General features: G+C 44.6%; 1 protein-coding gene across 5 annotated transcripts in view; it reads left to right on the top strand.

The window, feature by feature from the left end:
- RANBP3 (RAN binding protein 3) overlaps positions 1-26,296 on the top strand; it is a 119,911-nt gene that overhangs the window by 63,482 nt on the left and 30,133 nt on the right. For 3 of the 5 annotated variants that reach the window (XM_077273264.1, XM_077273255.1, XM_077273290.1), the window contains exons 7-10: positions 8,740-8,832; positions 8,920-9,026; positions 11,466-11,588; positions 17,532-17,635. In XM_077273264.1, coding sequence (XP_077129379.1) covers positions 8,740-8,832; positions 8,920-9,026; positions 11,466-11,588; positions 17,532-17,635 — 427 coding nt within the window. The remainder of the gene's footprint in view (positions 1-8,739; positions 8,833-8,919; positions 9,027-11,465; positions 11,589-17,531; positions 17,636-26,296) is intronic. The other 2 variants (XM_077273283.1, XM_077273274.1) reach the window with 1 other exon arrangement.

Below are 26,296 nucleotides of genomic sequence, written 5' to 3'. Positions count from 1 at the left end.
ACCCTACCATAAGACGCACCCCAAATTTTCAGAAGGAAAATGGAGGAAAAAAATTAATGTGTCAATTGGGGTCTGTCTTACAGTCCTTAATTCAGCTTACCTGGGGGATGGGGGATTGGCATAGATGGTGGAGCAGAGTCACAGGGGGTGTTTGGTGGTCTGGTGAAATGACCCAGACTGGTGCGCAGGTTCGGCATTGCTCGGCGGTGCGGGGGGGGGGGGGGGGGGTGTGTGTGCTCCGGTGACATTTTGTGAAAGCCTGGAGGGGGTGCATGCGCAGATTGAGATCTCGGAGCCGAGATCTCAATCTGCGCATGCCGAACCTGCCGCAGGCTGGGATGGGATCAAGATCATCGCCCTGCAGCATCGGACCACCGGAAGAATCGCCCGACTCCTGCTGCCACCATGCTAACTGTAAGTACATTACGACTATAAGAGTCACCCCCGGTTTCCTCCCAAATTTTGGGGGGGAAAAAGTGCTTCTTCTGTACCGTATTTTTCTGACTATATTTTTTTACTTGAATTTTATGCGGTATGTGAACACAAAGTAATTAGTATTTGTGAAGAGTAAAATAGTCAGAAAACCATGTATCATTTCCTTTAACCCCTTCATGACCCAGCCTATTTTGACCTTAATGACCTGGCCATTTTTTGCAATTCTGACCAGTGTCCCTTTATGAGGTAATAACTCAGGAACGCTTCAACGTATCGTAGCGATTCTGAGATTGTTTTTTCGTGACATATTGGGCTTCATGTTAGTGGTAAATTTAGGTTGATAATTTCTGAGTTTATTTGTGAAAAAAACGAAAATTTGGTGAAAATTTTGAAAATTTCGCAATTTTCACATTTTGAATTTTTATTCTGTTAAACCAGAGAGTTATGTGACACAAAATAGTTAATAAATAACATTTTCCACATGTCTACTTTACATCAGCACAATTTTGGAAACAAATTTTTTTTTTGCTAGGAAGTTATAAGGGTTAAAATTTGACCAGTGATTTCTCATTTTTACAACAAAATTTACAAAACCATTTTTTTTAGGGACCACCTCACATTTGAAGTCAGTTTGAGGGTTCTATATGGCTGAAAATACCCAAAAGTGACACCATTCTAAAAACTGCACCCCTCAAGGTGCTCAAAACCACATTCAAGAAGTTTATTAACCCTTCAGGTGTTTCACAGCAGCAGAAGTAACATGGAAGGAAAAAATGAACATTTCACTTTTTAGCCACAAAAATGATCTTTTAGCAACAATTTTTTTACTTTCCCAAGGGTAAAAGGAGAAACTGGACCACGAACGTTGTTGTCCAATTTGTCCTGAGTACGCTGATACCTCCCATGTGGGGGTAAACCACTGTTTGGGTGCACGGCAGGGCTCGGAAGGGAAGGAGCGCCATTTGACTTTTTGAATGAAAAATTGGCTCCAATCTTTAGCGGACACCATGTCGCGTTTGGAAAGCCCCCGTGTGCCTAAACATTGGAGCTCCCCCACAAGTGACCCCATTTTGGAAACTAGATCCCCCAAGGAACTTTTCTAGAAGCATAGTGAGCACTTTAAACCCTCAGGTGCTTCACAAAATGATCCGTAAAAATGAAAAAGTACTTTTTTTTTTCACACAAAATTTCTTTTTGCCTCAATTTTTTCATTTTCACATGAGCAACAGGATAACATGGATCCTAAAATTTGTTGGACAATTTCTCCTGAGTACGCCGATACCTCATATGTGGGGGTAAACCACTGTTTGGGTGCACGGCAAGGCTCGGAAGGGAAGGCGCGCCATTTGACTTTTTGAATGAAAAATTAGCTCCAATCGTTAGCAGACACCATGTCGCGTTTGGAGAGCCCGTGTGTGCCTAAACATTGGAGCTCCCCTACAAGTGACCCCATTTTGGAAACTAGACCCCTCAAGGAACTTATCTAGATGCATAGTGAGCACTTTAAACCCCCAGGTGCTTCACAGAAGTTTATAACGCAGAGCCGTGAAAATAAAAAATAATTTTTCTTTCCTCAAAAATGATTTTTAGCCCGGAATTTTTTTTCCCCCAAGGGTAACAGGAGAAATTGGACCCCAAATGTTGTTGTCCAGTTTGTCCTGAGTACGATGATACCCCATATGTGGGGGTAAAACACTGTTTGGGAGCACGTCAGGGCTCGGAAGGGAAGGCACGCTTTTTGAATGGAAAATTAGCTCCAATCATTAGCGGACACCATGTCGCGTTTGGAGAGGCCCTGTGTGCCTAAACATTGGAGCTCCCCCACAAGTGACCCCATTTTGGAAACTAGACCCCTTAAGGAACTTATCTAGATGTGTGGTGAGCACCTTGAACCCCCAAGTGCTTCACAGAAGTTTATAACGCAGAGCCATGAAAATAAAAAATAATTTTTCTTTTCTCAAAAATGATTTTTTAGCCCACAATTTTTTATTTTCCCAAGGGTAACTGGAGAAATTGGACCCCAGAAGTTGTTGTCCAGTTTCTCCTGAGTACGCTGATACCCCACATGTGGGGGTAAACCACTGTTTGGGCACACGTCGGGGTTCGGAAGGGAAGTAGTGACGTTTTGAAATGCAGACTTTGATGGAATGCTCTGCGGGCGTCACGTTGTGTTTGCAGAGCCCCTGATGTGCCTAAACAGTAGAAACTCCCCACAAGTGACCCCATTTTGGAAACTAGACCCCCCAAGGAACTTATCTAGATGCATAGTGAGCACTTTAAACCCCCAAGTGCTTCACAGAAGTTTATATCGCAGAGCCGTGAAAATAATAAATATTTTCTTTCCTCAAAAATATTTTTTTAGCCCAGAATTTTTTTAATTTTCCCAAGGGTAACAGGAGAAATTTGATCCCAAGATTTGTTGTCCAGTTTCTCCTGAGTACGCTGATACCCCATATGTGGGGGTAAACCACTGGGCACATTCTGGGGCTCGGAAGTGAAGTAGTCACGTTTTGGAATGCAGACTTTGATGGAATGGTCTGCGGGCATCATGTTACGTTTGCAGAGCCCCTGATGTGCCTAAACAGTGGAAACCCCCCACAAGTGACCCCATTTTGGAAACTAGACCCCCCAAGGAACTTATCTAGATGTGTAGTGAGCACTTAGAACCCCCAAGTGCTTCATAGAAGTTTACAACGCAGAGCCGTGAAAATAAAAAATAATTTTTCATTCCTCTAATATTATGTTTTAGCAAGCAATTTTGTATTTTCGCAAGGGTAACAGGAGAAATTGGACCCCAATAATTGTTGCCCAGTTTGTCCTGAGTATGCTGGTACCCCATATGTGGGGGTAAACCACTGTTTGGGCGCTCGTCGGGGCTCGGAAGGGAGGGAGCACCATTTGACTTTTTGAACGCAAGATTGGCTGGAATCAATGGTGGCGCCATGTTGCGTTTGGAGAGCCCTGATGTGCCTAAACAGTGGAAACCCCTCAATTCTAACTCCAACACTAACCCGAACACACCCCTAACCCTAATCCCAACTCTAACCATGACCCAATCACAACCCTAATCCCAACACACCCCTAACCACAACCCTAACCCTAATCCAATCCCTAATTCTAATCCCAACCCTAACTCTAACCCCAACCCTAACCACAACTTTAACCCCAACACACCCCTAACCATAACCCTAACCACCAGCCTATTCTTAACCCTATTTCCAACCCTAGCCCTAATTCCAACCCTAACTCTAATTCCAACCCTAACTCTAATTCCAACCCTAAGGCTATATGCCCACGTTACGGATTCGTGTGAGATTTTTCCGCACCATTTTTGAAAAATCCGCAGGTAAAAGGCACTGCGTTTTACCTGCGGATTTACCGCGGATTTCCAGTGTTTTTTGTGTGGATTTCACCTGCGGATTCCTATTATGGAGCAGGTGTAAAACGCTGCGGAATCCGCACAAAGAATTGACATGCTGCGGAAAATACAATGCAGCGTTTCCGCGCTGTATTTTCCGCACCATGGGCACAGCGGATTTGGTTTTCCATAGGTTTACATGGTACTGTAAACCTGATGGAACACTGCTACGAATCCGCAGCGGCCATCCCGCTGCGGATCTGCAGCCAAATCTGCACCGTGTGCACATATCCTAATTCTAACGCTAACCCTAGTTCTAACCCTACCCCTAACCCTAGTTCTAACCCTAGTGGAAAAAAAATATTTTCTTTATTTTATTATTGTCCCTACCTATGGGGTGATAAAGGGGGGGTTCATTTACTATTTTTTTTATTTTGACCACTGTGATAGGTTTTATCACAGTGATCAAAACGTAGCTGGAACGAATCTGCCGGCCGGCAGATTCGGCGGGCGCACTGCGCATGCGCCCGCCATTTTGGAAGATGGCGGCGCCCCTGAAGAAGACGGACGGACACCGGGAGGCTCGGTAAGTATGAGGGGGGGTGGGATCGGAGCACGGGGGGAGCGGGCAGGAGGACGGGGGAGCGGGCAGGAGGACGGGGGAGCGGGCAGGAGGACGGAGGAGCGGACAGGAGGACGGAGGGGAGCACGAGACAGAACCGAGGACTGTGGACGTGATCGGGGGGGGGGGGGGGGTCGGCAGATTAGGTTTTCCAGCCATGGCCGATGATATTACAGCATCGGCCATGGCTGGATTGTAATATTTCACCAGTTTTCATAGTGAAATATTACAAATCGCTCTGATTGGCTGTTTCACTTTCAACAGCCAATCAGAGCGATCGTAGCCACGGGGGGGGGGGGGGTAAAGCCACCCCCCCTGGGCTGAGGTACCACTCCCCCTGTCCCTGCAGATTGGGTGAAATTGGAGTTAACCCTTTCACCCGATCTGCAGGGACGCGATCATTCCATGACGCCACATAGGCGTCATGGGTCGGATTGGCACAGGTTTTCATGACGCCTACGTGGCGTCATGGGTCGGGAAGGGATTAAATTATAAATTTGAAAATTGTGACATTCAGTTGTATTCAGCTTCCCTAAATCAATACTTTGTAGGACCACCTTTTATTGCAATTACTACTGCAGTTACTTTGGGGTTTGTCTCTACCATCTTTCCTCATCTAGAGGCTGAAATGTTTTCCCATTCGTCTTTCTAAACTAGCTCATTGAGATTGGATGGAGAGCTTCTGTGAGCATCAGTTTTCATGTCTTGCGACAGATTCTCAATGGGATTTACCCGGATTTTTCGGACTATAAGACGCACCGGACTATAAGACGCACCCAGGTTTTAGAGGTGGAAAATAGGGAAAAAAATATTTGAAGCAAAAAAAAAAAAGTGGTAAAATGTAATAACATACTATTATATGAGGTGTTATTATATATAATAGTATGTTGTTATATTGAAAGCTGCGGGTAGAAGATGTTGCTGTGGGACCAGTGTGGTGTCTGTAAAGTACTATATGAAGACGCTAGAGGGTGAGTATAAGAATGGGGGCACAGGACTAATATTTAAAGCACCACTCCAGAACTAAAAAATAACACTGGAGTGCTGCTTTTAGATCCCATTGGGAGAACTATAACTCCCAGCATGTCCTGCAGATCCTATGGCATGCTGGGAGTTATAGTTCACCACAGGAGTGGCAGAGTGCTTTATTGTGTGTTGTAAAGACTAACCTTTTAATTGTGTCAGCCAGCCAGCCACTGTGGTGAGGTGAAAAGTTGGAGCATCCCATGACACCACAAAGCCCTCCCTCTTGTTGCCTTTCCACAGCACAGGTAATGGAAGCTTGCAGATTCTAGTGGGGAGTCTGAAGGACCTGTGATGACATCAGAAGAGGGAGGTCTCTGTGCTGCCATGTGATGCTCCAGCCCATCCTGTTCATGACATCACACAGGTCCTTATTCCGCAGCATCCAGCACAGCCTGTCAGGTATGCATCGATCTTGTCTCCTCTGGCCCCTGCTGCTGCCTCCTCCTCCACTGGACACAGATCTCCCCAGCTGCTGCAGGAATCCAGCGCTGGGGAAACCATGTGTGTTTCAGTGAAGGACTATTAATTTGCTGCTCACTGCTCAGCTGAAAGGTGGGCAGGGAAGCGGCTAATGAATATTCACTGCAGTTTAATCATGGCGACCAGGTGGTTTCCCCAGTGCTGGATTCCGGGCAGCTGGGACATTTTTCTGCGTCCTGCAAGTGGGATCCCAGTGCGATCCCACTAGCCGCTGCCCCCTCCCCATATGCTACATTCTGACCATAAGACGCACCCACACTTTCCTCCCAAATTTGGAGGAAAAAAGTGCGTCTTATGGTCAGAAAAATACGGTAGGTCTGGACTGTGACTGGGTCATTCGAACACATGAATTTGCTGTGACCTAAACCATACGTTGTAGCTCTGGCACTATGTTTAGGGTCATTTTCCTCCTGGATTGTGCTGTATTTAGCTCCATCTACCCATCATCTCTGTCCCTCCTGAAGCATCCCCACACTGTGATGCTGTCACCACCCCTTAGCCCATTTCTACTTTGGCCTCACCTAACCAGAGCACTTTCTTCAACATTCTAGCTTTGCCCCCTACATGGCTTTTTACAAACTGACATCTTTTGACTTTTTCTTTTTGCCAATGCTCCATAAAGGACAGATTTGTGCAGTATACGATGAATAGTTATGTGGACAGCTTCTCCAGAGTGACCATGAGCCTCTTAACCTGATCATATGGTTAGTTCTCTCCTTTCTTGGGATGACAGTTTAGGTGGACAGCCATGTCTTGCTAGGTTTGCAGTTCTGCCATAATCGTGAGATAACTCAGAGCTTGGGCTATTTTTTTTTTTTTTTTTTTTTAAATACCCTAACCTTGCTTTATCTTAATTCACAATTTTATTCCTAATGTTCTCAAACAATCCTCTGAGGCTTTCACAGAACAGCTGGAGTTATACGGAGAATAAATTACACATTGGTGGACTCAATTTACTAATTCTGTGACTTCTGGTTGCAATTGGTCACTTTGGATTTTATGTAGGGGAATCTGACTACGGGGGCTGATACAAATGCATGTCACAATTTTCAGAAAAATATTTTTAAAATAATAAAACCATGTATCATTTCATTTACACTATACAAATACATGTTACTTTGTGTTAGTATATCACATAGAATCTCAGTAAAATATTTGTTTGAGGGTGTAACATAAAAAAAATTGTAAAGTTCATGGGATATGAATACTTTTTCAAGGCATTGTAGGTATGTATAAATAATATACCGGTACATATTTTTTTTTTATTATTTTTTTAGGCATGGCCTTAATAAGATAACAAATGGAAGCATACTTGCCCACCGTTACCCCCCCCCCCCAATCACCACATAGATCCAATGTAGGCCCCTTCTCGTAGTGTAGCGTTAAGTGAGGCAGTTAATTATAATAATAATCTTTATTTTTATATAGCGCTAACATATTCCGCATCGCTTTACAGGTTGCACACATTATCATCACTGTCCCCAATGGGGCTCACAATCTAAATTCCCTATCAGTATGTCTTTGGAGTGTGGGAGGAAACCGGAGAACCCGGAGGAAACCCACGCAAACACGGGGAGAACATACAAACTCCTTGCAGATGTTGTCCTTGGTGGGGCTTGAACCCAGGACTCCAGCGCTGCAAGGCTAACCACTGAGCCACCGTTCTGCCCAGTCATCTGACTGCTGCAGCCAGTCACAGTCCTCAACATTTCTATTGACATTTGGAAAGTGCAGTCACTTTAGTGGCCTGTGCTGACAGATTTCATTACAGCACATGTCAAAATAAATTAAAGAAATATATCTATATATACCGTATATACTATTTTGCTACAAAAAACTGGAAAAGTTATTGACTCGAGGATAAGCCTGGTACGCATTGTCCCCTCATCCTCACCCTTGTATGCATGACTCCCCATCCCTGTCCTTGTATGCATGGCTCCCCATCCTTGTCCTTGTATGCATGGCTCCTATAAAAAAAAAAAAAAAATCATCCTACTTACCGTTCCGTGCCAGCAGCTCTTCCGGCCGAGCGATCATGTGTCCCCCCGCTCATTAAGGTAATGAATATTCACTCCACGCCTATGGGAGTGGAGAGAGGTTAATATTCATTACCTTAATGAGCGGGGGGGGGGGACATGTGATCACTCGGCCGGAAGAGCTGCTGCCACCAGAACGTGATGCAGCAAGGGCGCGCAGGGAAGGTAAGTAGGATGTGTGCTGGAAGCCTGCGGCTGTAACAACTGTGCGTGCTAGAAGATAAATGAATATTCATTGCCAGCCCAATTAATCTTAATTTCTCTTTAGCAGCGGACACAGTTACAGCTGCCGGCTCCTGCCTCTGTGACCCACTGCTCAGCCGCTCCCCGTCCCCCGACATCTTTCTGGGTCGATGACTCGTGTATAAGTCTAAAAGCCTGTGAAAATTATGGACAGCACATGGATATATCATCAGTGTTCAGTCCACATGCTGTCCTTGATTAACATTGTAATGGATAGGAAAAGCTTTGCAACTTGTCCATATGTGAAAAATCACTGATGGTAAAAAATGTGCTGAAAAACTCTGTTTGTACACGAGTACATATGGTTCATATACTTTAATGGTAGACAAGCTCTTACATATTGGTCTCCTGAACACACTCCTGTGCATGTAGATTTGTGAGCTAGACCTTTTGAAAGTTATCTTTGTGTGTGAATTGATGGATTTTCTAGACTACATTTTTTTTCCGTTTGACGATTTTAACCATAGTGGTTTGTATTTTGCTCCTAATATATATTAATCTGAATGATTTTCAACATAAATCATGTTTTGGCATTTCAGGGCTGCCTAGCCAGAAACCCAAGGAACAGCAACGCAGTGTGCTACGTCCAGCAGTGTTACAGGCACCACAGCCCAAGTCTTTTTCCACACCAAGTAAGTAACAAGGATTTTGTAAATATTGCCAAACATGTTTAGTCACTGCTTTATTATTGAACATTGTTTATTTATGTTCTTTCCCAGTTATCAGCAGTGGAACTAATGGCATCAGCCTGGCCTCTGAAGCATGTGGTTCATCTATGAACAACATTTCTACTAGTCCAGCTGCCCCAACACATGGCTTTGATAAGGTAGTTTTTTTTTTTTTTACTTTCTTTAAAGTCACTCTAAGGGTATGGCTCCACGGTACGGCTTGCCGGCGGGTTCGCCGCAGCGGCGAAGCCGCTCGGCGCTAAGCCCCGCCCCCTTTCTGGGACGCGATGGTGCCGGATGTGTACAGTACACATCCGGGATCATCGCACCCCTCGCCATAGGGCTCTGTGATATGCCTTGCGGGGACGCTTCGTCCCCGCAAGGTGTACGGACATGCTGCGTTCTGAAAAGACGCGCAGCATGTCCGGAGTCGCAGGGCCGCCGCATGCGGGTTTCCACGCATAGTGGAGACGGGATTTCATAAAATCCCCTCCACTATGCTGGAACATCTGGACGCTGCTTGTTTGACGCTGCAGCGTCAAACAAGCAGCGTTTACGTACCGTGGAAACATACCCTTAAGGACTTGTTCAGTTAGGTTAGTCCTATATGGCTAACTATGTCACGCAACACTGAAATCGCAGTGACACATTGCAATCTTGAATATAAAATATGGTGTCATGTTTGACCTGCGACATTCTGCAACACAGGGTCGCACCTGTCTAATATGTTGGATTTTTTGCTTTTGGTCGCAGATTGCATGCAACACACTTGCCATAGACTTCAATGCAAGCTAAATGCAATTTATATACAGCTTGCCTATTTTATTTACAGCAAAATTAGAGCTGTGAATAGTAGTGCAACACATGTGGCCACAGCCTCAATGTTTGGAAACAAAAAAGCTTCTTGCTTCTATAATCCCCAATCTAGTACAGGTTTTCCAGCTGTTCCCCCAACGCTGGAGGCTTGCACTAGACATAAGTTGTGTAGTCTTCTCCTACTTTGGACATAGTATGCAGCCTTAGGCCTCATGTAGACATCAGCGGTTCACATACAACCACTGGCAAAAATTATGTAATCACATGTTCATTCAGTTGTTTAATTTTGTAGAAAAAAAACAGATCACAGACATGGCGCAAAACTAAAGTAATTTCAAATGGCAACTTTCTGGCTTTAAGAAACACTAAAAGAAATCAAGAACAAAAAATGTGGTAGTCAGTAATGGTTACTTTTTAACCAAGCATAGGGAAAAAATTATGGAGTCACTCAATTATGAGGGAAACAATTACAGAATCATGAAAAACAAACAAAAAAACACTCCAAAACATCACTAGCATTTTGTTGCACCACCTCTGGCTTCTATAACAGCTTGCAGTCTCTGAGGCATGGGCTTAATGAGTGTCGAACAGTACTCTTCATCAATCTGGCTCCAACTTTCTCTGATTGCTGTTGCCAGATCAGCTTTGCAGGTTGGAGCCTTGTCATGGACCATTTTCTTCAACTTCCACCAAAGATTTTCAATTGGATTGAGATCCGGACTATTTGCAGGCCATGACATTGACCTTATCTGTCAATTTTTCAAGGAATGTTTTCACAGTTTTTGCTCTATGGCAGGATGCATTATCATCTTGAAAAATGATTTAATCATCCCCAAACATTCTTTCAATTGATGGGATAAGAAAAGTGTCCAAAATATCAACATAAACTTGTGCATTTACTGAAGGTGTAATGACAACCATCTCCCCAGTGGCTTTACCTGACATTCAGCCCCATATCATCAATGACTGTGGAAATTTGCATGTTCTCTTCAGGCAGTCATCTTTATAAATCTCATTGGAACGGCACCAAACAAAAGTTCCAGCATCATCACCTTGTCCATTACTAATCCTAATATTTGTAAAGGGTTAAACACACACATGCAGAATAAAATATTTTAATGAAATAAAACACTGCACATTTTTCCCATATTTATTATACTGGTAATCCTTGCGACCCCCTCGATCTCCTGAAAATAAAGAAAAATAATAAACACAAATAATTCCTGTTCCGACATAGTCCTTAATAACGAGTGTCCCACTACGAGTCCAGATCTGCTACATCTGGATGCCTGGATGACATAGCAGAGCTTATAGATGACCGCCGGAGATCTCCGGCGATCACCTACACTCTAGTTTTCACGGTCATATTTTAGTCTTTTTAGGGGACTTGAACCTGTGATTGTTGTTGTAGTATTGCAGTACATTGTATAATTACCGGTCTCCTATGAAGCACAGACAGTAGTATGTAAGAAGTAACTGTCACAATAGTTATCCTTGTGTAATAACTGTATAAAAAGGCTGCTTATAGGGAGGCCTCTCTATATAGCAAGTATGTGCATCCAGTTCAAATATTCGCTAAGGGGCTAGCTGAGAAGAAAGATGTGTGTGTCTGTGTATGTATGTATGTGTAATATATATATATATATATATATATATATATATATATATATATATATATATATATATATATATATATATATATATATATATATATATATATATATATATATAATATTTTTTATAAAAAAAAATTTTTTTTTTTTCTTTTCCATCCTTTTAAGGCTGGTGATGCTCAATCAGAATCAGTGACTAGTAATATTGGTGCTAATGAGAGCTCAGACAGGGTTGATCAGAATTCTCAACAAACCTTTGTGTTTGGTCAGAATCTTCGTGACCGAGTAAAGGTAAATGTTTTTTTTTTTTTTTTCTGATGATACCCACCCCCACCATATTCTCTTTCCCGTTGTTGTTGTTTCTCCCCTGTTAGGCTACCCTTTACATGTTCAGTATTTGGTCGGTATTTTATATACACTACCGTTCAAAATTTTGGGGTCACCCAGACAATTTTGTGTTTTCCATGAAAATTCATACTTTTATTAATCAAATGAGTTGCCAAATGAATTTAAAATCTAGTCCTCACATTGACAAGGTTAGAAAAAAAAGATTATTTGAAATAATAATTTTCTCCTTCAAACTTTGCTTTCGTCAAAGAATGCTCCCTCTGCAGCAATAACAGCATTGCAGACCTTTGGCATTCTAGCAGTTAATTTGCTGAGGTAATCTGGAGAAATTTCACCCCATGCTTCCAGTATACCCTCCCACAAGTTGGTTTGGCTTGATGGGCACTTTTTGCATATCATGTGGTCAAGCTGCTCCCACAACAGCTCAATGGGGTTGAGATCTGGTGACATGCGCTTGCCACTCCATTACAGATAGAATACCAGCTGCCTGCTTATTCCCTAAATAGTTCTTGCTTAATTTGGAGGTGTGCTTTGGGTCATTGTCCTGTTGTAGGATGAAATTTGCTCTAAACAAGCGCTCTCCACCGGGTATGGCATGGCGTTGCAAAATGGAGTGATAGCCTTCCTTATTCAAAATCCCTTTTACCTTGTACAAATCTCCCACTTTACTAGCACCAAAGCAACCCAGAACCATCACATTACCTCCACCATGCTTGACAGATGGCGTCAGGCACTCTTCCAGCATTTTTTCAGTTGTTCTGCGTCTCACAAATATTCTTCTGTGTGATCCAAACACCTCAAACTTGGATTCGTCTGTCCATAACACTTTTTTCCAATTTTCCTCTGTCCAATGTCTGTGTTTTTTGCCCATATTAATCTTTTCCTTTCATTAGCCAGTCTCCGATACGGCTTTTTCTTTGTCACTCTGCCCTGAAGGCCAGCATCCCGGAGTCACCTCTTTAGACGTTGACACTGGCGTTTTGCGTGTACTATTTAATGAAGCTGCTAGTTGAGGACCTGTGAGGCATCCATTTCTCAAACTACAGACTCTAATGTACTTGTCTTGTTGTTCAGACTGTCGAGTTTCACATGAAAAGTTCTTATCTTCTGGCCATTCTGAGACTTTAATGGAACCAACATGTGTAATGCTCCAGATTCTCAACTTGCTCAAAGGAAGGTTAGGTTTATAGGTTCTCTAATCAGCCAAACTGTTTTCAGCTGTGCTAACATACTTGCACAAGGGTTTTCAAGGGTATTCTAACCATCCATTAGCCTTCTTACACAGTTAGCAAACACAAAGTAACATAAGAACACTTGAGTGATGGTTGTTTGAAATGGACCACTATACGCCTATGAAGATATTGCATTACAAACCAGACGTTTGCAGCTAGAATAGTCATTTACCACATTAACTATGTATAGAATGTATTTTTGAATCATTTAATGTTAGTTTCATTGGAAAAAAACTGTGCTTTTCTTTCCAAAATAAGGACATTTTTAAGTGACCCTAAACTTTTGCATGGTAGTGTAAATTTGTAAACAGGTGAAAAAAGTGGAGCATGTGTTTTTATTATCTTTCTCTATCGCTACATTGGGGGACACAGGAAACCATGAGTGTTGCCTGCTTGCCACTAGAAGGCTGACACTATGCACTCCTCACCAACAGTATATACCCATCAACTGGCACGAAGATAATCCGTTTGTTTGGGGTCAGTAGGAGGTGAACACTGGGCTGCACTCAGCCACTTTTCTACCATACGTTTGTTGTTTTTATTAACGATTTCCATTTTGCAGGTTCAGCATGTAATTGGGACAACAGAGTGTAAATGTTCACTGTATTCTTCCCCTTAGAGAACAAGAGCACAGTGTGGGATTGCGTCACTACTGTTGTCTACATGGTCCATCCGTCATTACCCCCCTATCACATCAAGAGTGTTCAAGTCATTCACAGTGGGGACAGGCGGACTTGACAAGTATCTCCATCCAGACAGTGTGGGTGCTTTTTTAAATAGATTATCTCCAATTCCTAGTCATGGGAATCTCTCATAGTCCACTTCCCAGTTTACTAGCTAACCCCCTTTCATAGAGGGCTAAATGGCTATGTATACCACCCCCACCCGCCTTCTCTAGACACCGGGCCATGCCCCTGCTGACCGGCCAATCGCGCACACCAGCTCATCGCCCAGCCACATCCACCACTTCTAACCAATCAGAACGCTTCTGCCTCCCAGCCCTCGGTCTCCTGTGTGCTTTTTCTCAGACTTGCCGCCTCCAGCGAGCGGAAAACCTTTGCACTCTTAGCGGCTCCGCCAACTCTACTCTGCGCCATCTTCAGCTGCTGGGTCAAGTGTCACTACTCAAGTGTCCATACTTCGCCGACCCAGCGTTGTTTGAATTAGGATCCAGGGTCAGAGTAAGCTCTGCCACTGGTAGGGCAGTTGTCTTTCCTGCATCCCTCACATTGACACATTATCTCTTTCTCTCTTCTCTCTCTCTATGCCTAGACGCAGGGAGCCTCTCTCCCAGCCTCCTCCTGTTCTCCTTTTCGCTTGCTCCACCTGTAGCAAGAAGTTTCTCTGGTCAGACCTCGTCCCTCTGCCCAGACTACAACCCATCTAATATGATGTCCCAGGGCCCCTCCTCTGCTTGTAACGAGGGTGCGCCCCCCCCATCGAGTGGGCTGCATCTCTCTCCCATTCTGTAACTGCCCACCGTACCAAGGTATCCCAGACCTTGGTTTCGGTATTAGAACGATTGCCCAGCAATGCATCCATCACAGGCCCCCTTTTTGCTCCGCTCCTTCATTTCCAGGTCAAATGGCTTTCTGTGATCGACAATGCCTGGGTTACAAACATCATCTCCCACGGTTACAAGATAGAATTTTCTTCTCTCGCTCTCTTTTGATTTTGTGTATCCTTCCCTCATTCCCGAGTTGTTCAAATCTATCAGTCTGCTCGCCGAGACAGGGGTCATCGTTCCCGTTCCTTCACCAGATCATATTTCTGGTTTCTATTCAAAGTATGGCCCCGTTCGTCCCATTCTGATTTTCAAACTGTTGAATTAATATGTTCAACCTCTCCATTTCAGAATGGAGTCCCTTCAACCAGGAATGGCCTCTATGGAACCCGTGAAATTCCTATGTTCCGTCGACATTCAGCATGCCTATTTTTATCCTCATCAGAGATTCCTTTTGTTCGCGGTACAGCAGTTCCACTTTCAGTTCACTGCACTACCGTTCAGCCTAACCACAGCACCCATAGTCGTCGCGAAGGTTATGGCCATGTTTCGAAGCAGGGGCAACCTTGTCACCCCTTGTTTGGACGACCTCATCAAGGCGGTGTCCTCCTTGGCATGTCGTGAGAGTCTACAGATCACTCTGGACACCCTTTCCCGTCTGGGCTGAATTATCAACATCCCGAAGTAGTCCCTGATCCGGGTCCAATGTATTGTTTTTCTGGGAATGTGTTTCAACACCGCGCACTCAAGTCTTTCTGCCCAAACTAAAGCGCTTGGTTCTATCACACGGGATTCACTCCCTCAGAGACACAGCCCCTCACTCCATTTCTGTATGAGCGTCCTAGGCAGGATGGTTGCGTCAATGAAAGCGGTCCCATTCGCTTTACCCAACTCCATACGCGTCCCCCACATCTTTTTCTACTTTCAAGATGCGGCAGGTTGACTCACTCTTTGGATCTACTAATCACGCTCACTCCCCAAATAAAGAAGTCCCTCGATTGGGGGGGTCCAATCTCCCATAGTCCATTGCGGGAGATCCTTCTTACCACCTCGTTGGAAGATCGTTACGACAGATGCCAGCCTTCTTGGTTGCGGAGCAGTTTTTCAGAACATAACAGTTCAGGGTCAGTGGACTTCCCATGAACATTCTGGGACTCAGGGCCATCTTTTTTGCTCTACTGCACTGGCACTCCTGAAGCATTTGATTCGGGTCCAAACCGACAGTGCCATGGCTGTGGTATACATAAACCACTGAGGAGGAACCCAAAGTCGAGCAGTGTTGGCAGAGCTGACACGGATTCTGTTATGTGTCGAACACAATGTACCAATAATCTCGGTGGTAAAACATTCCAGGAGTGGAGAACTGAGCCGCCGATTTTCTCATCCAGGAGGGTCTTTCCGCTGGAGAATGGTCCCTCAACCAGTTAGTCTTCCACGAGATCTGTCTCCGATGGGGGACTCCTGGTGTCAACCTCATGGCGTCCAGACTTATTCACAAAGTTCCTCACTTCGTCTCCAGGTCACTCATCCCACTAGCAATCAGCACCGACGCCCTGGTAATTCGTTAGTCCCAGTTCACCCTCCTTTACCTCTTTCCTCCCTTGCCACTGATCCCCAGGGTAGTCAAGAAGATCAAGATAGAGAGTGCCCATCATTCTCATCGCACCAGACTGGCCTAGAAAACCCTGGTACACAAAACTAGTCAATCTTCTCACCGACACTCTGTGGAAACTCCCTAATCTTCCAGACCTTTTCTCACAGGGTCCTCTCTTCCACCAGAATGCTCAATTTCACGGCATGGCTGAGGCCGTAGTTCTGAAATCCGCCAGTTTCTCCAAATAGGTTGTGCAGACAATGCTCATAGCTAGGAATCCGCCTTTTTCTCTCATTTACCACCGTGTGTGGAAAGCCTTCTTCCACTGGTGCACAACTAATCTGACATCCCAATAGTTTTTCATCTGCCCTCGATTTTGGCCTTCCTACAATCAGGTTTGGAATCTGGTCTGTCCCTCAGTTTTCTCAAAGGACAGGTGTTTGCCCTTTCCATCCTTATTCAAAAGAATAACATTTCGCTTGCAGATCAAGCCCTTTCTGCAGGGAGTCGAACACTCTGTTTCTCTTTACTGGCCTCCGGTGGAACCTTGGGACCTTAATCTAGTACTCTATACCCTTCACGAGTCACCATTCGAACCTCTACTAGAAATTTCTCTTTCATTCCTTTCTTGGAAGATCACCTTCCTGGTTGCCATCACTTCTATTAGAAGAGTTTCAGAACTTGCAACTCTCTTCTGTCCTCAGTCTATTCTTTTCCAGGACCGCATCCATGCTCATAATTTCAGAGAGTCCTCGTAAAAGCTTGGCTGCTTCTAAGGCTACCATTGCCTGCTGGGTTCGTTTTGCCATTCCAGACGTTTACCGATTACGGGACAGAATGCGTTCACTCGGTCACCGCACCCGCCACTCGTCCAGTGGGGGCCTCCTGGGTCGTCCACCACCAGGCGTTGGCCTCACAAGGCTGCTACATGGTCTTCCATCCATACCTTTGCCAAGTTCTACAAGGTTCACACCTATGCCTCATCGGATGCAAATCTTGGTAGAAAGGTCTTGCAAGCTGCAGTGGCTCAAGCTCTGACTTGAGGGAACTTCTCTTACCCTCCCTTGGGACTGCTTTTAGACATCTAATGGTTTCCTGTTTCCCCTAATTGAAGAGAAATTAAGATTTTGGGTACCCAGTGTAAAATATTTTTCGGAGCCTTCATTGGGGGACACAGAACCTGTCCTTTACTATTGTCTCTGGTTACGTTATGATTGTTGTATACCTGTTTCTTGTCCTACTGCTTTCTCACTAACTGTTTAGCTTCGTGCCAGTTGGTGGGTATGTACTGCTGGGGAGGAGTTAACTTTTTTTGCATGGTGTTAGCCTCCTAGTGGCAGCAGCATACACCCATGGTTTCCCCAAATGAAGCGATAGAGAGATTTTATGGTAGGAACCCAAAATCTTAATTTTCCTCTCTGTTCCATTTCTGGGTTTGGCTTACATATATTGCTATTAAATGCTGAGCAAATACTGAACATTGCCTTAGATTGCTGTTTTACTTGATTTCATAAAGTTTGATTTTGTTTTTTTAATGCATGTTCTTAATATTCCAGCTTGGAATAGTGAGTAAAGAATCCCTTGATGTGGAAAACTCTGGGCCACAAAGTGCAGATGCTCCAGCACAGACCAATTACTTTCTGCAATACATTAGCTCCAGGTAAGTTAATCTGACTGGGAAAAAACACAGTATTGCTGCTGAAAAGCCACAGCATAACTGCCACAGTGAAAATTGTAATGGGATTTCTCTGCATTCATTGTTACAAAATGATCCCCAGTGCACATTTCACTTTTTACATTTCAAGGGGTGAAGTACACTCTGACACCTGCAGGATAAATTGGCATGCTGTAGAGATCAAATTCACAGCATTGATCTATTTTTTTTTTTCTGTGAGATTCCTTAAAATCTCATGCACAAAGCTAATACAGGTAGTCCTCAACTTACAACGTTGATCCGTTCTTATGCGGCGACGTAAACCGAATTTCGATTTAAGTCGGACCATACGTTCATACAGTACTGTACCATAATAACAGTACAGTACTGCAAACACTTAGCCTATCCAAACACCTATCCTAACACAGTACCCTACATAATTAGGGTGTTATGGCGTGCAGGAGACTCGTTTTCCTCGTGTAACCGGGTACAGTGTACAGTACTGGACTCTATTCTTCCGCCGCTGCACGTAGTTCGACTTACGACGCAAAACCGTGTAAGTTGGAATGAGGCGTCGTATAAAGCGTCGTAACCACGAAACGATGTAACTCGAGACCGTTGTAACCCGAGGACTAACTGTAACTATAGAATGCAACAATTTTCCTCCCTGAAAAATCTGGATGGAGAATTAGCTGCATTAAGTATTTAATAAATTCAGTGTAAAGGTATGCATAAACTTTAAAGTTTGTCAAAAATACGCCGCAGGGGGAGAGAACGCAGATTCCCCTACTATTACCACTTTGTCACAGATTACACCGGAGAGATCACCCAGATTTCACTGCTACCTCCACTCGTCACGACATTTACGCAATTGAGTGATGGATGAAGCTGCGGCGGCTTCCACTACGAGGTCACTTATTGAGGAACTCGCAGTGAGTGTATGGTGTATACATCTCTTATTCCAACTCATGTAATATATGCATATACCCCCGTACAGTCACTGCCAGCTCCACAGTAGCAAAAGAACTACTAGTTGGCACCACCAATCGTATGCAGGCTGATTGGACACCCATTACAGGTAGTGTATGGCTTCAGGGGTGTCCATCCTTCTTCTGCAAGGGCGCCGCCATCTTCCAAAATGGCGGGCTCATGCGTAGTGCACCCGCCGAATCGGCCAGCAGATTCGTTCCAGGTACATTTTGATCGCTGTGATAGAACCCATCCCAGCGATCAAAATGTAAAAATAAACACCCCCTCTTTATCACCCCCATAGGTAGGGAACCTAATAAAATAAAGAAAATACATTTACTTTTATTTTTCCACTAGCGTTAGGGTTAGAACTAGGGTTAGGGTTAGAACTAGGGTTAGGGTTAGAACTAGGGTTAGGGTTAGAACTAGGGTTAGGGTTAGAACTAGGGTTAGGGTTAGAGCTAGGGTTAGGGTTAGAGCTAGGGTTAGGGTTAGAATTGGGGTTAGAGCTAGGGTTAGGGTTAGAATTGGGGTTAGAGCTAGGATTAGCGTTAGAATTGGGGTTAGAGCTAGGGTTAGGGTTAGAATTGGGGTTAGAGCTAGGGTTAGAATTGGGGTTAGAGCTAGGGTTAGGGTTAGAATTGGGGTTAGAGCTAGGGTTAGAATTGGGGTTAGAGCTAGGGTTAGGGTTAGAATTGGGGTTAGAATTGGGGTTAGAGCTAGGGTTAGCGTTAGAATTGGGGTTAGAGCTAGGGTTAGCGTTAGAATTGGGGTTAGAGTTAGGGTTAGAATTGGGGTTAGAGCTAGGGTTAGAATTGGGGTTAGAATTAGGGTTAGAGCTAGGGTTAGAGTTAGGGTTAGAATTGGGGTTAGAATTGGGGTTAGAGCTAGGGTTAGCGTTCGAATTGGGGTTAGAGCTAGGGTTAGCGTTCGAATTGGGGTTAGAGCTAGGGTTAGCGTTCGAATTGGGGTTAGAGCTAGGGTTAGCGTTAGAATTGGGGTTAGAGCTAGGGTTAGCGTTAGAATTGGGGTTAGAGTTGGGGTTAGAATTGGGGTTAGAGCTAGGGTTAGGGTTAGAGCTAGGGTTAGGGTTAGAATTGGGGTTAGAATTGGGGTTAGAGCTAGGGTTAGCGTTAGAATTGGGGTTAGAGTTAGGGTTAGAATTGGGGTTAGAGCTAGGGTTAGAATTGGGGTTAGAATTGGGGTTAGAGCTAGGGTTAGGGTTAGAGCTAGGGTTAGGGTTAGAATTGGGGTTCGAATTGGGGTTAGAGCTAGGGTTAGCGTTCGAATTGGGGTTAGAGCTAGGGTTAGCGTTAGAATTGGGGTTAGAGCTAGGGTTAGCGTTAGAATTGGGGTTAGAGCTAGGGTTAGCGTTAGAATTGGGGTTAGAGCTAGGGGTAGGGTTGCAATTAGGGGTAGGGTTAGGGTTGCAATTAGGGTCAGGGTTAGAATTAGGGTTATTAGGCTATGTGCACACGGTGCGGATATGGCTGCAGATCTGCAGTGGATTGGCCGCTACGGATTCGTAGCAGTTTTCCATCACGTTTACAGTACCATGTAAACCTATGGGAAACCAAATCCACTGTGCCCATGGTGCGGAAAATACCGCGCGGAAATGCTGCGTTGTATTTTATGCAGCATCTCAATTCTTTGTGCGGATTCCGCAGCGTTTTACACCTGTTCCTCAATAGGAATCCGCAGGTTAAATCTGCACAAAAATCGTGCGTTTTACCTGCAGATTTTTCAAAAACTGTGCGAATCCGCAACGTGGGCACATAGCCTTAGAGTTAGGGTTGGAATTAGGGTTAGGGTTGGAAATAGGGTTAAGGTTAGGGGTGTGTTGGGGTTAGGGTTAGGCTTGTGGTTAGGGTTAGGGTTGGGATTAGGGTTAGAGGTGTGTTGGGGTTAGGGTTGGAGTTAGAATTGAGGGGTTTCCACTGTTTAGGCACATCAGGGGTCTCCAAACGCGACATGGCGCCACCATTGATTCCAGCCAATCTTGCGTTCAAAAAGTCAAATGGTGCTCCCTCCCTTCCAAGCCCCGACGTGCACCCAAACAGTGGTTCCCCCCACATATGGGGTATCAGCGTACTCAGGACAAACTGGACAACAACTTTGGGGTCTAATTTCTCCTGTTACCCTTAGGAAAATAAAAAAATGGTGGCTAAAAACGTATTTTTGTGGGGAAAAAAAAAAGATTTTTTATTTTCACGGCTCTGCGTTATAAACTTCTGTGAAGCACTTGGGGGTTCAAAGTGCTCATCACGCATCTAGATAAGTTCCTTGGGGGGTCTAGTTTCCAAAATGGGGTCACTTGTGGGGGGTTTCTACTGTTTAAGCACAACAGGTCCTCTGCAAACGTAATATGACGCCCGCAGACCATTTCATCAAAGTCTGCATTCCAAAACGTCATTACTTCCTTCCGAGCCCTGACGTGTGCCCAAACAAGTGGTCTACCCCCACATATGGGGTAACAGCGTAATCAGGACAAACTGGACAACAACTTTTGAGGTCCAATTTCTCCTGTTACTCTTGTGAAAATAAAAAATTGCTGGCTAAAAAATAATTTTTGAGGAAAGAAAAATGATTTTTTATTTTCACGGCTCTGCGTTATAAACTTCTGTGAAGCACTTGGGGGTTCAAAGTGCTCTTCGCACATCAAGATTAGTTCCTTGGAAGGTCTAGTTTCCAAAATAGGGTCATTTGTGGGGGAGCTCCAATGTTTAGGTACACAGGGGCTCTCCAAACGCGACATGGTGTCCGCTAGCGATTGGAGCTAATTTTTCATTCAAAAAGTCAAATGGCGCTCCTTTCCTTCCGAGCCTGGTCGTGCGCCCAAACAGTGGTTTCTGACCACATATGAGGTATCTGTGTACTCAGGAGAAATTGCCCAACAAATTTTAGGATCCTTTTTATCCTGTTGCCCATGTAAAAATGAAAAAATTGAGGCTAAAAGATATTTTTTGTGGAAAAAAAAAAAAGTACTTTTTCATTTTTACGGATCAATTTTTGAAGCACTTGGGGGTTCAAAGTGTTCACTATGCATCTAGATAAGTTTCTTGGGGTCGTCTAGTTTCCGAAATGGGGTCACTTGTGGGGGAGCTCCAATGTTCAGGCACACAGGGGCTCTCCAAACGCAACATGGTGTCCACTAAAGATTGGAACCAATTTTTCATTCAAAAAGTCAAATGGCGCTCCTCCCCTTCCGAGCCCTGTCGTGCGCCCAAACAGTGGTTCTCCCCCCCCCCCCCCCCCTCCCCCGGCCCCACATATGGGGTATCAGCGTACTCAGGAAAAATTGTACAATAACTTTTGGGTCCAGTTTCTCCTTTTACCCTTGGGAAAATAAAAAAATTGTTGCTAAAAGATCATTTTTGTGACTAAAAAGTGAAATGTTCATTTTTTCCTTCCATGTTGCTTCTGCTGCTGTGAAGCACCTGAAGAGTTAATAAACTTCTTGAGTGTGGTTTTGAGCACCTTGAGGGGTGCAGTTTTTAGAACGGTGTCACTTTTGGGTATTTTCAGCCATATAGACCCCTTAAGCTAACTTGAAATGTGAGGTGGTCCATAAAAAAACGGTTTTGTAAATTTTGTTGTAAAAATGAGAGATCGCTGGTCAAATTTTAACCCTTATAACTTCCTAGCAAAAAAAAGAAATTTTGTTTCCAAAATTGTGCTGATGTAAAGTAGACATGTGGGTAATGTTATTTATTAACTATTTTGTGTCACATAACTCTGGTTTAACAGAATAAAAGTTCAAAATTTGAAAATTGTGAAATTTTTGCCAAATTTCTGATTTTTTCACCAACACAAAAATTATCGACCTAAATTTACTACTAACATGAAGCCGAATGACACGAAAAAACAGTCTTAGAATAGCTAGGATCCATTGAAGTGTTCCTGAGTTATTACCTCATAAAGGGACACTGGCCAGAATTGGAAAAAATCATGAAGGGGTTAAATTGGCTCAAGGTTACACCCACATACTGTTATAGTAATAGAGAGATTGATACGAGGTGCGTTTGCAGCCCGGGGTCCACCGTGCAGAGATACCTGCTGAAAAGTAATGGCGGATGGACACTTAGCTCACGCGTGGGTTAAACTTCACTCCGTGTGAAATGTAAGCGACCTCTGTTGCTTCAGAGTTGCACTGTACACAGAAACTAATACCCTAACTAGGGTTGTGCTTGCTCTGGAACTCTTCTTTGCTAACCGCACACATGAAGGAACCAGATGCTAAGCCAAGGCTAATTGCCCCCACTGATTCTAGCTGCCTGCCTGAGTGTACAGCCCCAAAGCTAAACAGACTCACACCACATATATACCTGTATACTGAGTGGTAGAGTATCCACTGGCAACAGCCAAACACAAATTATACTAGCGCATGGCCATGCAAAACTTTTATAGTTGAAGCTCTCTAGGACCTCCCTAGTGGACCAATAGGAGCTGCTACAGGACCTGAGCGTCTGATCCCCGACCTCCAATGAGAGGTCTTCCCTTGGACATGCTCAGAAGAGGAAAAGCAGGACTTAGTCCCAGGGGCTCCTGCTCGCTGCCGAACAGTATTGGTTATAATGGCTGAACCTGGAAGGGCAGCAGTAAGGCTACGTTCACATTTGCGGTCCTCGCCGCAGCGTCGGGCGCCGCAGCGGCGCCGCATGCGTCATGCGCCCCTATATTTAACATGGGGGCGCATGGACATGCGGCGCACTTGCGTTTTGCGCCGCATGCGTCGCTGCAGCGCCCGCGTCGGTGCGCAGAGGACGCAGCAAGTTGCATTTTTGCTGCGTCCAAATTCAATGAAAAAAACGACGCATGCGGCGCAAAACGCAGCGTTGTGCATGCGTTTTGCTGCGTTTTTATTTGCGTTGTGCGTTGCGGCGCCGACGCTGCGGCGCACAACGCAAATGTGAACGTAGCCTAACAAAACGTGCAGTATCTGTCCGAGCCAGGCGCTTGGGCCCAATGTCTCCGCTGAGCAGGTTCCACTGCGGCTGGAGAAGAATGGGAGACAGCGGCGGACATGGTTCGAGATTCCCCCTGTGCAGCGGCAGAAACTCGACACCTAACACATACCTTCCCTTGATCTTTTAGAATTTCTTGAAAGCCTCAACTTATGGGATATCTTCGCCCCTGGAGGTTCCAGGCTGTATATACTGCCATGTTTCTTATCATAATTTTACGTACCGATCAAACATGACCTGGATAGCACCCTCTATCTGCCAGTTATAAAGTTGGAGGGGTTTTGGCACCCTTACGGTGATTTGAGTGAATACGTTCTGTTTGTCTTTTCGCTAGGACTCTGAAAATGTCACCCTTAATTATCGGATCAGTGCTGACTTCAATATTCCTATCTGGATACTGGAGACAGTGTCTGCTTTGATAAGAGGAAGCTTATACCTGGGAAGGCAGTTCTCCTCCTCTGCATAAAGGAGTCTGTCTTGTTTGACACCCAGCAAATCTCTGCTGTAATTACCTGGTAGCCACAGGGGGCCACTGCTTCAAAGCCGATTGAGATGTTTGCTCCTTTTCTCATTTCCCTCTGTTGCTAGGTCTAATTAATCCTATATGTTCAATGTGAATGCCTATTTCAAGGAGGTTGGAGTGTCAGCACTTCCCTTCTCTGGAGATGTCTGTATTGATTTATTTTTTTTTCTCTATGCCAAAGTTCTTTGCTTGCAGTAGGAGAATCCGTGTGTAATACAGCCTGGCTGCTGCAGCTAATTTCACAGGTGCACTAACGGCACCCATGAGATCAGGACAAAAAAAAGTAGGCTCTTGGGTCATTAATGGCATAAACATTTCCATCTATTTTATTGCTGTGCAATCTGAAACCTCCTTATATGTAGCATTTCGGAGTATCGTAACATTCACATTAGCGTCTTTGGGCGCAGCGTCATCGACGCAACCCAAAACGCATGTCACAACGCAGCGTTTTTTGACTCATGCGGTCAACACAGAACAACCCAATAAAATCTTGTTTTTTACTCAAAAGGCGCATGCGTCGAGCAGCGCGGGTCAACGCAGACACCTGCGCCCTATGCGTTGTACATAGACAGTAATGTGGTTTTTTTGGCGCATTTACGACGCAAGTGCGTTGCATGCGTTTTTTACAGGAAATTTGGATGACAAAACCCAAGTCTTCAAAAAATTGTAGGTAACCCATAGCACAAATAACTACAGACCGGTCTCCAACCTCCCCGTCATCTCTAAACTCTTGGAGTGCCTAGTCTACTCCTGCCTTACCCGTTACCTCTCCATTCACTCCCTCCTAGACCCTTCTACACTCGACAGAAACTGCACTCATCAAAGTGACCAACGACCTTCTGACAGCAAAATGTAACGGTGACGACGCTCTGCTCATTCTTGATCTTTCTGCAGCTTTCGACACTGTTGACCACCCTCTCCTACTCTCTAGGGTCCAGTCACTAGGCATTAAGGACACTGCCCTCTCCTGGTTCTCAGTTTCAAATAACAAAAAACAGAAAAACAAATGCCCACATATAAATCTCGGTTGCATTTAAAATACGAAAGATAAAAGTCTTAAATATGCAAGAGAACTAATATTTTCAGTATCGACTTTGCTGGGAGAACAAATGAGCATAAAAACCATTTAACAACATTTTCAGGTCTAAATTTCAGCTATACGATGAAAGGGAATAAAAAAGCTAGGTGATGTGACGAACAGGACCACGAGCAGGCAGTTTTTTGTCTTTAAAAGTTGAGGTTTGAGGAAGGGTATTTGGCTCGTATAGGAAGCCAAAATGGGCCAGCACGGTGGACGGCGGAGGGAAGGTCCCAATCATATATAATTCTTCAAAAGGTTTGGTGGACAGTGGAAGAGCTCGTAATAAGACAGGTATAAAGGTACTAGATGGTGGCCCGATTCTAACGCATCGGGTATTCTAGAATATGCATGTCCACATAGTATATTGCCCAGCCACGTAGTATATTGCCCAGGCACGTAGTATATTGCCAAGTCACGTAGTATATTGCCCAGCGACGTAGTATATTGCCCAGCGACGTAGTATATTGCCCAATTACGTAGTATATTGCCCAGTTATGTAGTATATTGCCCAGTGACGTAGTATACAGCAAAGAGCCACGTAGTATATTGCACAGCGAAGTAGTATAGAGCACAGAGCCACGTAGTATATTGGCCAGTCACGTAGTATATTTCCCAGCCACGTTTGTCACAGGTTAAAAAATAAACATATACTCACCTTTCCGAGTGCCCCTTGTAGTCCACGGCAGCTTCCGGTCCCAGGGTTGGTCTGAGCGCAGGACCTGTGATGACGTCGCAGTCACATGACCGTGTAGCGGTCACATAACCGTGACGTCAGGTCCTTTCCGCGCAGGCGCGCGGTACCTGTGATGACGTCGCAGTCACATGACCGTGTAGCGGTCACATGACCGTGACGTCACGTCAGGTCCTTTCCGCGCAGGCGCGCAGGACTTGTGATGACGTCGCGGTCACATGACCGTGACGTCATGGCAGGTCCTTCTGCCATACCATCTTTGCCGCCGCAACCTGCAACAGAAGATGGCGGGCAGCGCGAGCAGCTCAGCGGACTACAGAGGGTGAGTATAGCAGTTTGTTTTTTTTTCTATTTATTATTTTTAACATTACATTTTCTACTATTGATGCCGCATAGGCAGCGTCATTAGTACAAAGTTGGGGACACACAGGGTTATTAG

This window comes from Ranitomeya variabilis, chromosome 1 (genome assembly GCF_051348905.1).
Source record: "Ranitomeya variabilis isolate aRanVar5 chromosome 1, aRanVar5.hap1, whole genome shotgun sequence".
NCBI lineage: Eukaryota > Metazoa > Chordata > Amphibia > Anura > Dendrobatidae > Ranitomeya > Ranitomeya variabilis.
Note: the sequence above shows the minus strand (reverse complement) of the source record. Positions and strands in the feature narration are given on the sequence as shown.